This window comes from Brachycentrus maculatus, unplaced genomic scaffold (genome assembly GCF_059751285.1).
Source record: "Brachycentrus maculatus isolate JH-2025_06_01 unplaced genomic scaffold, ASM5975128v1 h1tg000235l, whole genome shotgun sequence".
In the NCBI taxonomy this organism is placed as follows: domain Eukaryota; kingdom Metazoa; phylum Arthropoda; class Insecta; order Trichoptera; family Brachycentridae; genus Brachycentrus; species Brachycentrus maculatus.
In genome coordinates, this window is record NW_028280986.1 from 660178 (window position 1) to 675412 (window position 15235).

The 15235-nt window shown below is 29.2% G+C and overlaps 1 protein-coding gene across 1 annotated transcript in view; it reads right to left on the reverse strand.

Moving 5' to 3' along the window:
- Positions 1–15235, reverse strand: part of LOC148306619 (ras-related and estrogen-regulated growth inhibitor-like protein A) — a 227980-nt gene that overhangs the window by 35072 nt on the left and 177673 nt on the right. Inside the window, exon 4 of the mRNA XM_088264680.1 lies at positions 3443–3519. Within this exon, the coding sequence (XP_088120806.1) occupies positions 3443–3519 (77 nt within the window). The remainder of the gene's footprint in view (positions 1–3442; positions 3520–15235) is intronic.

Sequence of the window (15235 nt, forward strand, 5' to 3'; positions counted from 1 at the left end):
CTGACTATATCCTCTGTACTACACATTTTCCGGATTTCCGTGTTCCGTATTCGGTCTCTTAGCGTGTTTTCGGTTATGCACCTCAATGTCCTTATTTCTGAAGTTCTTAGAAGAGATTTGGTTCTCGCTGTATCTGGTCTGGTCTCATCCCACATGTGGCAATCGGTCTTACACATCGCTCACTCCTTTCAAGAACGTCATAAATAAAAAAAATGTCAATTTTCAGTTATGCATGTTTTCAGAATGCTCAGAAAATGTACTATATCCCAGCAAAAGAGGCATATTTTTAACATGATATTTATCCGCTACAGGGTTGAAAGTGTTGTTTTTGCATTTTGAAGAAAATGTATTGTTTAATTATTTTTTTAAATATACTTAATATTTTTCAAATGGAGAAAAAAACTTCAGGTTTTACCTAAAAAGATCTGTTGCACAGTAAAAAGTTCAGTAAGTGGCTTGATATTTATTTTTAATACATTGTATTATTTTTTTAACTTTAAAAACGTTCTCCTGAAAAATCAAGTATTTTGATTTATGACGTTCTTGAAAGGAGTGAGCGACATGTCTTATGTATTTTTACTTTGCTTTCAATATTGTCCGGTTGTCAATTAGTATTAAAAATAATGAGGAAAGAAAGAAGTTCTTTTCTTTAGGAACAAAAGTATCTTCAAATTTACATATACATGTATAGAATATCAGCCCTGCTATTATTAAGGTACATAGCAATGGGCTACAAGTAAGTAATACTGTGATACAAGATATAGGAGTCTTTATGGGTCACAGTGCAAACTGATCCACGTGCCAAGGAAATGTTGGTAGAATGACCTCGCAAAAGGAAATAGAATCAGAGATATAATGATAAAATATCTTAGATTACGAGTACATATTACTACTTTAGTCCTGTGGTTATAACCAGATTCCCCTTGGGATAACATCAACCCTCAAATTCAATAGCTTATAATCCTCATTTGTTTATTGTTTTATTACAGTAAATATAAATATAATAAAATAGATGTTACTGTATATATTTCAACTGTATAAATGAACTAGCAATTTTAGAAAATCATATCCTTACGTTTAAGGCGAGATAATTAATAGCCCGCAAGTAAATTTTCTTTAAACCCAGGTACATTTAAAGTAATTGCATTTTTTGCTTAAAACCCCGATTATGTTATGAAAAAAAGAAGTTTAAAAAATATATATAAATATGGTTTTAAAAAAAAAAAAAGAGTTATTGAAATGGGAGTCTGAATATAGTCCAATTTGGTTTGTTAAACATCCAATTTGGTTTGTAAAACGTGTAATTTGAAGTGAAAACCAGTATGCATTTAGTCAGTTTTTATTTAATTATTTATTATCAGTTCCACGTTTTCAAGTTTGTCTTAATAACTAAGCGTTTAGATTTGGTGTTTAATTTATTGACAATTGTTTCACCTTGTTATGGCATTTTAAAACTACGTTATGTTGTTTTATTGATATAACTATATTATTCTGTTTTATCATGAATAGAAAGTGTTTAAAAACAATTCATCAGTGATTATAATCAAAAATTCTGTTTGACATTCATATAACGTCGGTGGCCAAGTGGATTTTGTATTAGCATACATATCTAAAAGAAAAAGTGGATAGATCGTTATGCAAATTTCCAACATACTATTAATGTTTTAGTGGCGTTCGAAAAAGTAGTTAGGTATTGTACATGAAATCTTAATAAGGAGATTATTATTCGGACACCAGATTAAAAATTATACATAAGAGATTAAAATAATTAATAATGTTAGATTAATTCCATCAGGAATTCCGTTATACAATTGACAAGTATTTTAATTGATATTGTGGGAGTGTTTTCTTCCTATAGATAAAACATAAATATAATATTGACACTTGACATAAAAAAATTGTCGATGCCTTAATTCAATCCTACGCTAAAATTTATATGAATTTTATTTTAATTAATGGATATTACTTTTGGGTAATATTCATATACGGTAAAATGAAAGAGAAGTTTTTTTTTCTCATCAGCCATTGAGCAAACATTGCTTAGATCACGTTAAACATTGTTTTAACATAAAAACAATATTTGTATTTTGTATTTTACGCTAGACTAAGTTAAACAATGTTTCGTAAACAATCAATACAAGTCGTTTATTTATTGATTTGGCGTTTAAATTGTAGAACTCCATTTTAATTTAAGTATTAATTTTTAAATCAAGTACAGATTTTTTGAGTCTACTTAGTTATATTATATTAAAAAAACACATAACAATCAATATTGTGACAGTTGTTTCGCCTAGTTATGGCATTTTTAAACGAATATGAAGATTGAATGGATAATGGATGTCACAATATTAATTTTTATGACATTTGTCACAGTATTAATTTTTATGTGTTTTTTTTAATAAAATACAACTTAGTAGACTCATAAAATCTGTGATTGATTTAAAAATTAAAACATAAATATTTGTCGTTGTGTATTTTACTGTTAATTTAACTAATATTTTTTTTTGGAACAATACTTATCATAAATATATATTATATATTTTACTGAAGACCAAGTCAAACATTACTTAACAAACAATATTTGTGTTATTTATTTTACTTTAGACCAAGTAAAGCATTACTTTATAAACAATATTTGTCATTATATGTATATTTTAATGAAGATCAAATCAAACATAGCTTTATAAACGATATTTGTTTCATGTATTTGATACTAGACCAAGTTAAACATTGTTTCGTAAACAATACTTGTGGATATATATATATTTTACATGGTTATCAACTCCTGCCTTGTTTTATATATAACATTACAGTTTGTATAGCCTCCCACCAGTCTGATGATGTCGGTAGCGACGAAACCCGGTCGCTGGTCACATAAAAATAAAGTGGAGAATCAAAAAAATATTGGTTTTAATCTAATAATATATTTATTTTACTGTCAATCAAGTTAATATTTTTTTTGAAACAATACTTTTCATTATATTGTATGTTTAACTGAAGAGCAAGTCAAACAGTGCTTAATAAACAATATTTGTCAGTATGTATTTTGAGATATCATCCATAGAGTTAATAAAAGAGTATCTGATACATAAAATAAACAATATTAATATAGTACGTATTTTACTGAAGACTAAAAAATTGCTTTATAAACAAAACTTGTCATTATTTATTTGCAGTAGATCAAGTTAAACATTGCTTTATGGACAGTGTGTGTCATTATATATTTTACGGTGGACCAAGTAACACATTACTTTATAAACGATACTTGTCATATAGTAAAATTGGCTAGAATTGAGTCACCTATAGAGTTGGGCGTATATTCGAAGTCCTGGTTAAGATTAAACCAGGTGTCGTTTTTTGGGACTTGATAATTTCCTTCCAAAGATGAATGCTTGATTGGAAGTATCGATTAATGTAAATGAATAATAATACGATCACTTACCGTACATCTTGAAGTGTCGAGTATTTCTAATTCTGAAGCAACATTGTCGAATGCGATGTTATGTCGGTACAGCATATCTGTGGAAACAAAAGAGAATTACTGTTAGACAACATTGTATGAGTGATATTACTTACCAGCAAAATATCGTTTTCTTTCATAGCATAACTGTTCAAACGTAAATTTGCAATGAAACAGGAATGGACCATGAATAACAAATGAATTGTGATCTTTTTTGTTTTTTCTGGTTGTGATATTTTATTATCGGTTATAGTAATAAAGACAGAAAATTATAAGAGTGACAAGAGCAATTGTTGGCTTTTGTTAAATTAAAAGACAAAAATATATATTTTTTTAATGCCGGTATTTCTTATAAAATATATAATATATAATATATAAAACCCTTATCCGCATCCCAATGGTGCATAGGGCACTGCATTATATAAACACAGTGTTATTTTGATCGGCAACACACGAAGGAAAGGTGATCAGCCCTCCGCTTCAGGTACCAGTCCAGGGTAATATTGAATAAATATTAGAGTGAAAAAATCACTTATATTTATTTGAACCCCCCTGGGAATCGAACCCGGGACCTCCAGAACGGTAGCCGAGCGTGCTGACCATTACACTACGGAGGCGGACAAAAGAGGCGGATCTAATAAAATACAAAAATAAATTTTAGTAATCCATAGACAAAAATCGTAATAGTAAGGGTTAAATAAAATCGAACGTTTAAATGTTTCGTACTTATCGAATGTATGAAAACGGTAAAAAAATAGGCGAATGCAGTTGGAAAAAGATGCAGAGAAAGACCAAGGAAAACTAAGCATTATCAAGTTTTTTTAAATACTTGAAAATGTTCAGAAGTCAGAATAATCAGCGTGTACGTACGAGGAGACACAAGTATGTGGAAGAGGCGAAGAATGCTTACAAAGACAGAGCGTTCTATTCTATCTGGCTACCACTGCGGGTGAGCGGCGTGATGGTTAGTTTTGATATTTATTCATTGTGTTTTTTTAAAAAAATATGCTTTTATGATATATTTTAAGTATTACTTAATTTCTTTTATTAAAAAAAAACAAAATGAATTACAAAAAAAAGAGATTCGCTGAATTAGATCAACCAGCTTTCGTTACTTTTTATATTTTACTAAAATAACCTACCATACTCATTAAAGTTTGTTAAGTGTGGAATGTGAATTATTTTTTAGTTTTTTATTTATGTAATATAGTATTAATAAATACTATAATTTAATTCATTTGCTAGACATTTCTACTTTTAACGTATCTTGATACGAGTTACTATATTCCTTTCCAAAAAAGAGACTAAGCCCTTGTGCTTGGAGAAGGACTTCACTCATTATTTATTGTTAATACTTATTAAAGATATAATACTTTTTTTTGTATTATCTATTTCATGTGTGTGTGTTTTTTTTACTTTTAATCAGATTAACATGTGTAAAAGGCATTTAATTATTTTTTTTGAAATTGCAATATCTTCTACTTTTTTATACCTGTAGGAAGTTTATTGAAATATAAATTAAAATGCAGGATTAAGAATGATTCATACATACATACATGTGTGTTCTAACTTTTGAGCGATCCTCACACGGATGTAAGAATATTTTCTCCATATAGAATATTGCGGTACTTGGCGATGTTCCCGTTGATTTTAAAGGTTTTATTACATTTGTATACAACTCCGCATGATTTGTATGACAGCTAATCCCGCTGTGTGCGAAACGGCTAAAGTGCATATTCGTATGCATAAATATGCAACACACTAGGTACATGTGTAAATATTCTATAAATATTACTGCATACATCGGTTTTACCTACATAGTACATAATTTACCTGTTTATAAATTATTTTATCCTTTTACAAAAGTTTTATAAGAAAAGGAATACATAATTAACCCCTTGCCTATTTGTGAATGTGATGAGACGTCTTCACAAGATTCATTTAGTGTTGATATATTCAATTTTTAAAAATAAAAAAAAACTTGATGTATGAAAGAAGGTATGTACTTGACTGAAATTTACTAAAATTGATGAAGCAATGGGAAAAAAAGATGTATAAAAAAATAATCAAGATGTATCAAATTTAGTGGTGTCTAATTAAGAAAACATGACAAGACGAATAAGACAAAAAAATAAACTTGAGTGAAATAAAATATTGAAACCATTGTATTTATTGTTTTGTATTGTGATTGCTTTAAGAGATCAACGTTATTCATTTACTATTTGCTATACACATTCACTATCATTTTTAAGATATATATATATATATATATATATATATATATATATATATATATATATATATATATATATATATATATATATATATATATATATATCTACAGAATAGGGAAGGAGAATTTTCTTAGGCAACTAATAAATATTAATACACTCTCCTTGCCATCCATTGTTTACTTTGTGTAAAACCACTTTTTTAAACATTTATTTGTGACTACTGGTTTTGGAAGATAATTCCATCATCAGGTCATTAAAATCAAAATAAAATTATTACATTAAAATTATGAAAATTAAAATTAATTAATTACGATTTGACATTTGCATAAAAATAAAAATTTTGAAAAAGAGAAAGACGACAATGGAATGAATTTCCGAAACCGGTCGTCACGAATAAGTGTATAAAAAAGTGGTACTACACAAAGTAAACAAGGGATGATAAGGAGAGTGTTTTATTACCATACCACAAAGTTATCGATGCTTTTATTATCCAAAATAAATATTATTTAAAAAATCCCCTAGCCTAAAAGCGGTAAAATAACCAATAATAAACATTGAATTCTTCCATAGTATTATTAAAGCCAAGCATATATATATTTATTTTAAAGGCATATATATATTTGTAAAACATAAATGTCTTTTTATATTCTTACATAATATTTAATTGACATATTTTTCTGTACATACAAAATTAGTCGAATAAAATCAATATTTAAGACACCAATTTTATGATTTTTCTATTTGATAGCTTGCAAAAATTTTTGCTTGAAAATCGTATTTAAAGTAAATTTGAACAATGTCAATTTATAAGTTATAATGAATTTTGTCCCCATTTTTGAATTCAGTGTATTATAACTTATCACAATGCATTTTGACAGTAAAATGAAATAGATAGCACACATTTCTAGTTTGTTTAATTTCACAATGCTTGAAAACGATGAAAATAATAAAAACCTACGATACAAAAATGCTATCTAAAATATTTATAATTCTAAATGATATCATCCTCCAAGAACCACGCTGTCTACCATAAACAATGTTTAGCATTACGGTGTTACTGTTACATTAAACAGATGGCGTTGCCATTGCGGTCGAAAAAGCTATTTAAGAGAAACTATCCTAGGTACAAACAGTTATAAAAAAATACGCTTGTCAGGTCAAAATTTTAAATGTGTAAATACAAAGACTTTTTTTTCAATATTTCTTAACTCGTGTTTCCGATAATCTAAAAAACATAAAACCTAAAACTAAACATCCTGTATTCAGAATTATAGTAGGTACGCAAGTTGGTTTTACAGCTTATATGATATTCTCTACGTTGGCAGACAAATCACATAATATGTTATTTCCGATGCTTCATATAGGATGATAGCTTAAATCCATCACTGAAGAAAACACTCAGCGTGCCTCTCATGAATATGAACATCCTATACATAACTTATTACATTTATACATGTAAATATTGCACGTTCTATGTAATATACTCGTATACTTAACTGTTTATCATGGAATTTATGTTATCTTCTTTACTGGCATAGATATCAACTTTGGAAATTTAAAAAATACTTGCCAGCTGTGTAGAATATAACGTTTAGGAGTGAAGGATATTCGCTACAATACTTCTTACACAGAATTCATTCCACTAGAGACTACCGGAGAGGTCATCATATCTGCTCACGCTCCATTTTTTTTAAAGAATGTTTACTGTTTTTTTGTTGTTGTTTTTTTAGAATACACAATTTAGATTTTTTTTTATCTCCTTAAAACCATATAATTATTTCGAATAACTACTTATTTTTTCAATGCAAAAACGGTGTTTTAAGAGAAAATCAATTACATAAAATATTTTCAGTTTTGTACTGATATTCTTGGTGGAATCGCATTTAATAGAATAAAATAACAACTATGTAATTTTTTCCACATGAATTTTATATGACTGAACCAGTTTGATGATTGCGGTTACGACAAAATCCGGTTGCTGGTCAAATAAATTTTATGTGGAAAAAATAACATATTTTATTTTATACTTAAAATGTTACCTAGATTTAGAGAAAATTAAGTAGCGACTTAACGAGTACTGGGCCTCAAAGCACTTTTTGATATCACAAATACGTATGGTATATATATATGCAGATTTTTCACATTATTTTTTTAAATTTTTTTTTGAATTACCTAACGTCCAAGTGACTCTGAAATCTAGCTACGGCTTATGCAACACCGTTTATCATGTCCCTACTCAAGCTTCAACTTTATAAGTTTCATAGCCTATGCCTACTTGTGAGTGGATTTACTCTTTATGTTTAAAGTTACTATAATTTCATGTAATTCATGAGTGAAAATTCTAGGAAAAACACTCATTACCAAAATGAGAGACTTTTTATATCCGGTCTACGTGACTTAGCACGTTGCGATTGGGATAACTGCTAAGGTCATTAATATTGTCGGTAAAAGAAGGTAGATACCACCTCGTATTTAGATTGTACTAAGTAGAGATGCGTTATCGGTTACCGCATTTTGTATCTGTGTACCATCTACTCACTTTCTTCCTTATCGCCGCCTAACATCTCCGATGGAAGGTATAAGAGTTGCAACAAAAAGATATCACCGAGTCCTATGAAGATTCCGACCACCTGTTGTTGGAAAATAAATACAGGACGATAAGGAATAAGTTTAACAATTTAAGCCTGGAATATTTTCAACAAAAAAAAACTAAATAACTATCACACCTCTTCTCACAGGGGTAGGTAGAGAGAATAATAATAATAACTCTCTACATGAGAGAGTACGGCTATTATTCTTGGCTCTACCCGACGGAATTTCCCGATAGTTACCTAAGACAGCGTCGACATAGATTGTTTCACATTCCTATACACAGGACCAACCTGCCGATGGTTATGCCTGTAGGAAGAGCTACCGCTATGTTGAACAATATCACATTGGATATTGATCTGTTCCATGTGTCCGAAGGAGTTTTCCGAAGCGGGATTCTTCTACACCTTTAAGTCTTCTTGCTTACTTTTAATATATACGCCTTGAATAATGTTTGTTATGTACATATTAATTTTTTGTGTTTGAATAAAATTTAATTGAATTGAATTGAATATAACGCTACATTAATCTGTCCTTGCAAACAATCTTCGCCTCTTCCATATTCATGCATCTCCTCGTACATACACGCCGATTATTCCCACTCCTGACCCAACCACTTTCAAGTATTTGGTTTGAGCATGATGCAATCTGCATCTTTTACAGAAAATGATGCGGAATATAGATTTTACATCAGTCAGTCTGGATTTTAAGAAATACATAGTGGTACAAAGTAACACTATTAAGTATAAAGTAAGTATAAGTTACAAGTAATATAATATTATATAAAGAAATATAATATTATTAAAAAACGCAATAAAAAACGAATTATAAAAAAATATATTAATTCACCCACAAACATAAAAAAATAAATAACAAATGTAAGTCTCTCTCCAAGCAAAAGAGCTTTGTCTATTTTTTGCATAGAACTGGGTAATTAATTTCAAGATTGGAAACTAGAAATGTCTAGAAAATTGCTTACATTAAAAAAAACTCTTGTAACTACATTAAACAAATAATTTTGAAAAAGGTTATTAAACACAAGGTTATTAAACACAAAGTTAGATTGGAACCACCCGGTGTAGGACAATGCGATGTTCATATATTTGTAGATATTAAAAGACGTGACTCTCTACCAGGTCACGATTCAATCGATGTGGAAGGTGATTAATATTAAGATGCAAGGCTTTGGCGTTCTTCAAGATGTGTCGGGATGCTGCAACGAAAGGTATGCAGGTCCGCGGTGGAGGAGATAAGAGCGACCTCAAAATCAAATATAAAGGTATACTTCTGCGATGACCCGACACAATTATCATATCATAATAGCAGATACTAAAAGAAAACGTAAATAATAAATTGAAGAAAACAACCATTCTTAAAGCTCAATATGTGATAAATCCCAACTTAATTTTCGGTAAGCCCTGGAATTTTTTTGCTTAAAATACCGTTTACGTTTAGAAAAATAAGTTTTTATTCGAAATAATCAAATGATTTTGAAAAGAAAAGAGTTATTGAAATGCAAGGAGTGAAAAAATGATAAAAACATTTTTTAATAAATATTCTAAAAAAGTCAAAATCCAATATTTATTTAAACAAAAAAAATGTGCGTGGAAATATATTCGACCCCTAGTGCAGCTGATCACGTTCTGAATCAGTACGTTTGAGATTTCCGCCTTAACTAAATATGTACCTTAAAATAGTTAGAAATTCTTTTTTTTAAATGACAAACAATGTTTGATTTATTTCGTAATGTAATTTTTAAAAATATTTCAATAAAATATATAAACAGGTATGAAAATGCACTAACACTACATATGTACAACGCAAAATTGATAAACGTGATTTAAATATATTTTTTTAAATTTTTAATTAAACAGAATAAAATAAAACTTCATAATTCAGGGTAAGCTGCGAAAAAAAACATATAAAGGTGGTTGAGTAATTAATTGTTCAGTGACTTAGACCAGGGGTCCCAAACATTTTTACCGCCGTGAACCGGTCAACGTTTGATAATTTTTATTTTTATTTTAACGATTTTTTAGTTAAATCTGTTGAACAAAATAGCAGGATATGCAGCATTAAACATCGATCGTGTCGGATAGGGTACTTTATGTAAATTTTTTTTTGATTTCATAAAAAAATTAATTGAAAATTAATAGAGTGATTTTGTACCAAGTATTTAATACCAAGTACTATAGGCAAGAAGGTATACGAATTATACTATACGTAAACGTATGGCTAGTAATAAAATTATAGCTAAGGAATATCATTGTTCTTGGGAATCCTCCCATTATGGAGTACTTGCAAAAGTAGGTACCATTATTCTCGCTTCACGCCTTCAATTGTTTATGTACAAAGAGAAACAAATAAATAATCTCTTTTCATATCCAGTATACTGTAATATTGTAGAATAATATGCTATATACATACCTACCTGCAATCCTATGTACATTTCTGATTACATGATTTATTATATGGCACCTTTGAATTGGCGATTCGCCGCCATACATACGAATGCTTAAAATAAATAATTTTATATCATGATCGAGGTTATAGGTAGGTACCTACAACATGATTTATTTATATATACATAAATATATAAATGTATATATAAATGTATATATATATATATTTATATATATATATATATATATATATATATATATATATATATATATATATATATATATGTATATATATATATATAAATATATATTTATATATATATATTTATATTTATAAATACATATATATATATATATATATATATATATATATATATATATATATATATATATATATATATATATATATATATATATATATATATATATATATAAATATACATATATATATATATATATATATATATATAAATATACATATATATATATATATATATATATATATATATATATATATATATATATATATATATATATATATATATATATATATATATAAAATTAAACAAATAAATTGTTAGGAAAGAATGAAAGGATGAGATAAGCATTAACGACAAAATAAAAAATAGGTGTTGAGAGGGTTGGGCAATTGAATCGAATATATGAAGAATGAAAAGTATAACATTAGCACAACTTAATTTATGTGGCGAACGTGGTTGATAATAGAAGCAGAAGAAGATCGAAGAATTATACTTGGCATGATCAAGTGTTTCAAATTCTTGAAAGTGGTCAGGTCAGAAGTCGAAATAATCGATGTGTTTGTATGAGGTTAGTTTTTTTAGTTAGTCATCTATTTGGTTAATATTTTTTTAAAAGCGTAATTTTGTGTATTGGGAATCATTTTTAAAACGTTTTTAATGTACTAGAAAGGCCTCAGTTTTTGCGTTTTTTGTTTACGAAACATCGAGTCCTTTTGGCTTAAAAATATATTATTACTAAAACTGACGGTAATGATACATGACGTGATGGTAACTTACTTTTTTTATAACACTCTCCTTATCATTCATGGTTCACTTTATGTAATACCACAATATGAGCAATGAATGATAAGGAGAGTATTATAATACCATACCACAAGTTAAAATGCGTTTAAAATACAAAATAAATTATTTAATACTTATAAACTAAATTTTCAAAATTGTGGTAACAGATATTGCTCGTGATAACAGATTTCTAGACTACAGACGATTTTTATAGTTTCCACTATGTAGTCTCTATTGTGAACGTAACCTTAGACCTTAGATGTACATAATTTTATAATATTACTTCCTGTAATGCCTTCCGGTAATAGTTTATTGCATGCATAGGACGAACGGGGGGACAATAAATTATTTATTAAATAAGCACAAAGATGTTACAATACCTATAATTTTACTATAAAATATAAATTCAGCATCACGTCCCATCGGCTAGCGACGTTATAAAGGCCGAAGAAAGTGGTTCTCAAATATATTTCGAAGAGGAAAGAAAGACACTTAAAAATAAATCAAACATAAAAGCAAAAAATGTTTAAAATAAAAATCTACCAGTTTTTAAAAGGACAATATTATTTATAGTCCGCCTCCGTAGTGTAATGGTCAGCACGCTCGGCTACCGTTCTGGAGGTCCCGGGTTCGATTCCCAAGAGTGGTAAAATAAATATCAGTGATTTTTACACTGTAATATTTATTCAATATTACCATGGATTGGTACCTGATGCGGACGGCTGATCACCTTTCCTTCATGTGTAAAAACGATCAAGATAACACTGCGTTTATACGACACAGTGCCCTATGCACCATTGGGGTGCGGATAAGGGTTTTAAAAAAAATGTTCGTTTTCATTATTTTAAGTGTGTCTTAATCAATCCTCGTTCACAAATCTGGATTTTTCCACTTGAATTTATTTTTACATTTTGACATCTCAACATAGATGAAGAAAAAAATGGTAGTATGGGTATTTATAGGACTTACGACATAGGTAAGTTCAAGTGATTACTTTATACACGTGTAACATTCACCATTCTAACCATGATTGACAACCATACTACTCACATTTATGAAACTTATACTTATATATGATACGATTAATTCAGGGTTTATCCACTTTAAAATTTTTCGTTTTGTTATCAAATTGCTAAATTCAAATGATATTATAATTTTTATTTCAAAATTTAACACCAAATAAAAATAAATAAAAATAAAATTAATACTAATATTAATTTCAGACATAAAGAATTCTTCGTCATCCATATTGAGATATCAATATAACAAAACATAACTCCTAAGTGGACAAAACCAGATTCGTGAACAAAGATTTGGACAAACTAAAATTATTGTGGATGTAATGATGCTAAGGTCCCGTCCCACCGATTGAGAGTCTCTTTCCTCATAGTTCCTTGGTCCATGTATCAGAACTGTTACCATTTCACCGCGTAGCAGGAAGCCATCGCTAGACGCTACCGCCGCGCACCGCGGCCGCCCATTGTCTTCCGCGGTCGATTTTTTCGCTTCGTTCCGTTTCCCGCCATCTACAATAGAAACAGAAGAACGCCGCGCGCACAACGGAAAAACCACCATCACGACATTGCACCGGCTTTAGCTCAAACATCGGCGAGGTTGCTAAAAAGTTTAACTCATGACTTTAACTAGTTTTAGATAAGATGTTACATGAGAAAACTCATATCCTATGTAAACCGACAAGTTAAATCTGAAATCTAAAATTATATATGTATTACAGGCATCTCAACTTGATATTAAACATCTAATATAATTTTACTAAATTTGTAATCGAAAACATTCATTTTTTTACCGATTGAGTTATATTTATTTTCACGACTAGTTTTAACTACACAAAGGCCAAATAATGTATAGCTTTGAAAATTTTAGAAATCCAAAAAAAACTGAAACTTTTTTTTATAAATAATGGCGTTGCATATAGAATATACCTACTGCTTTTGCCAATATCAAGTTATTTAAATAATATTATTAAATTAAAAATTTTGATATCCTTATTATTAAAGTAAAAATATACTGCTTTTGCCAATGTCAAGTTAATTAAGTAATATAAAAAAATGATTAATTTTGATATCCTTATTACTAAAGTAAAAATTTATTCTGTTCAATTAAAAAAAAAACAGCTAAAATATTGTATTTAATTGGGTTCCTGCTCCTTAGGATGAGTTGGATATCTCTAGGGAGGGGAATGAGCGGGGCTAGAGCTTTAAAACATGTTGGCAATTGGTAATTTATTGGGCAAACAAATAATATATTGTTAAGGTCTTCTTCTTCTAAACGACAATCGCAAATGGGGGAGTCAAAAACACCAATCTTCGCAAGGTGCTCTCTGGAACTCACAAAAAAATTAAATATCATTTAAATATTCATTACAATACCATATATCATAATTTTGACGAATTATATAAAGATAGATTGTAATTACGTAAGCACAAACATTGTTTCGTCTAATTGATTTTGAAAATTAAAAAAAATCCGTGATAAAAGGTGCCGGAACGCCGTTCCACCGCAAAAAAAAAAAAAAACCCTGCATATGTATACACATATTATATAAATATATCGCGCACTCCTTTCTACAACGTCAAATATCAAAAATCGTCAATTTTCAGTTGTGTTTTGGAACGCCCAGAAAATGACTATATCCCAGCAAAAGCGGCATATTTTTTTACCCGCTACAGGGCAGAAAGTATTGTTATTGCATTTTGAAGAAAAAGTATTGTATAATTATATTTTTAAATATTTTTCAAATGGAGAAAAAACATTTACGTTTTACCTAAAGAGATCTGTTGCACAGCAAAAAGTTCAATAAAGGCTTGGTATTTATTTTCAATACATTTTGTTGTATTTTTAAACTTAAAAAACGATCTCCTGAAAAATCAAGTTTTTTTATTTATGACGTTGTTGAAAGGAGTGAGTGATATGTATGGGGTTTATGTAAGTCCATGGGTATGCATAGGTTTTGACTGTTCAGTAGGTACGTAGAGCCTTATTCTCTGTTATCATAATTTTGAGATGGGATGTTCGTAATCTGGTTCGGCTAGTTTATAATCCAGTATACAAGGAAGAGGGTAAGCTACCGCCATTGTCTGTCGGCTGGTTGTTGCTGTAAACTTCACAACACTATTTACTACAGACTTCCAGTCACCTAGGATCTAGAATCCAGATAGTCAGCAATAGAGCGCCAAAGATTTTGGTACCTACAAACAACTATGTGTACGAATTATTTATTTCATGACGCTGTACATATGAGTTCATAAGAGCCATCTATGTTGTATTGTGAATGTATGCAAGATCTGACCCTGGATTATTAAAAAAAAAACTTACTAACCATCTAATCATCATGCCCCTTCTCCACGGTGGTAGACAGAGAGAATAGAACGCCACACTACTCTGTTAATTTTTCACCTCTTCCACATTCAAGCACCTTCTCATACATAACCGCCGATTATTCCAGCTGTTTGTTTCTATCCTCCTTAAATATGATTTATATCACAG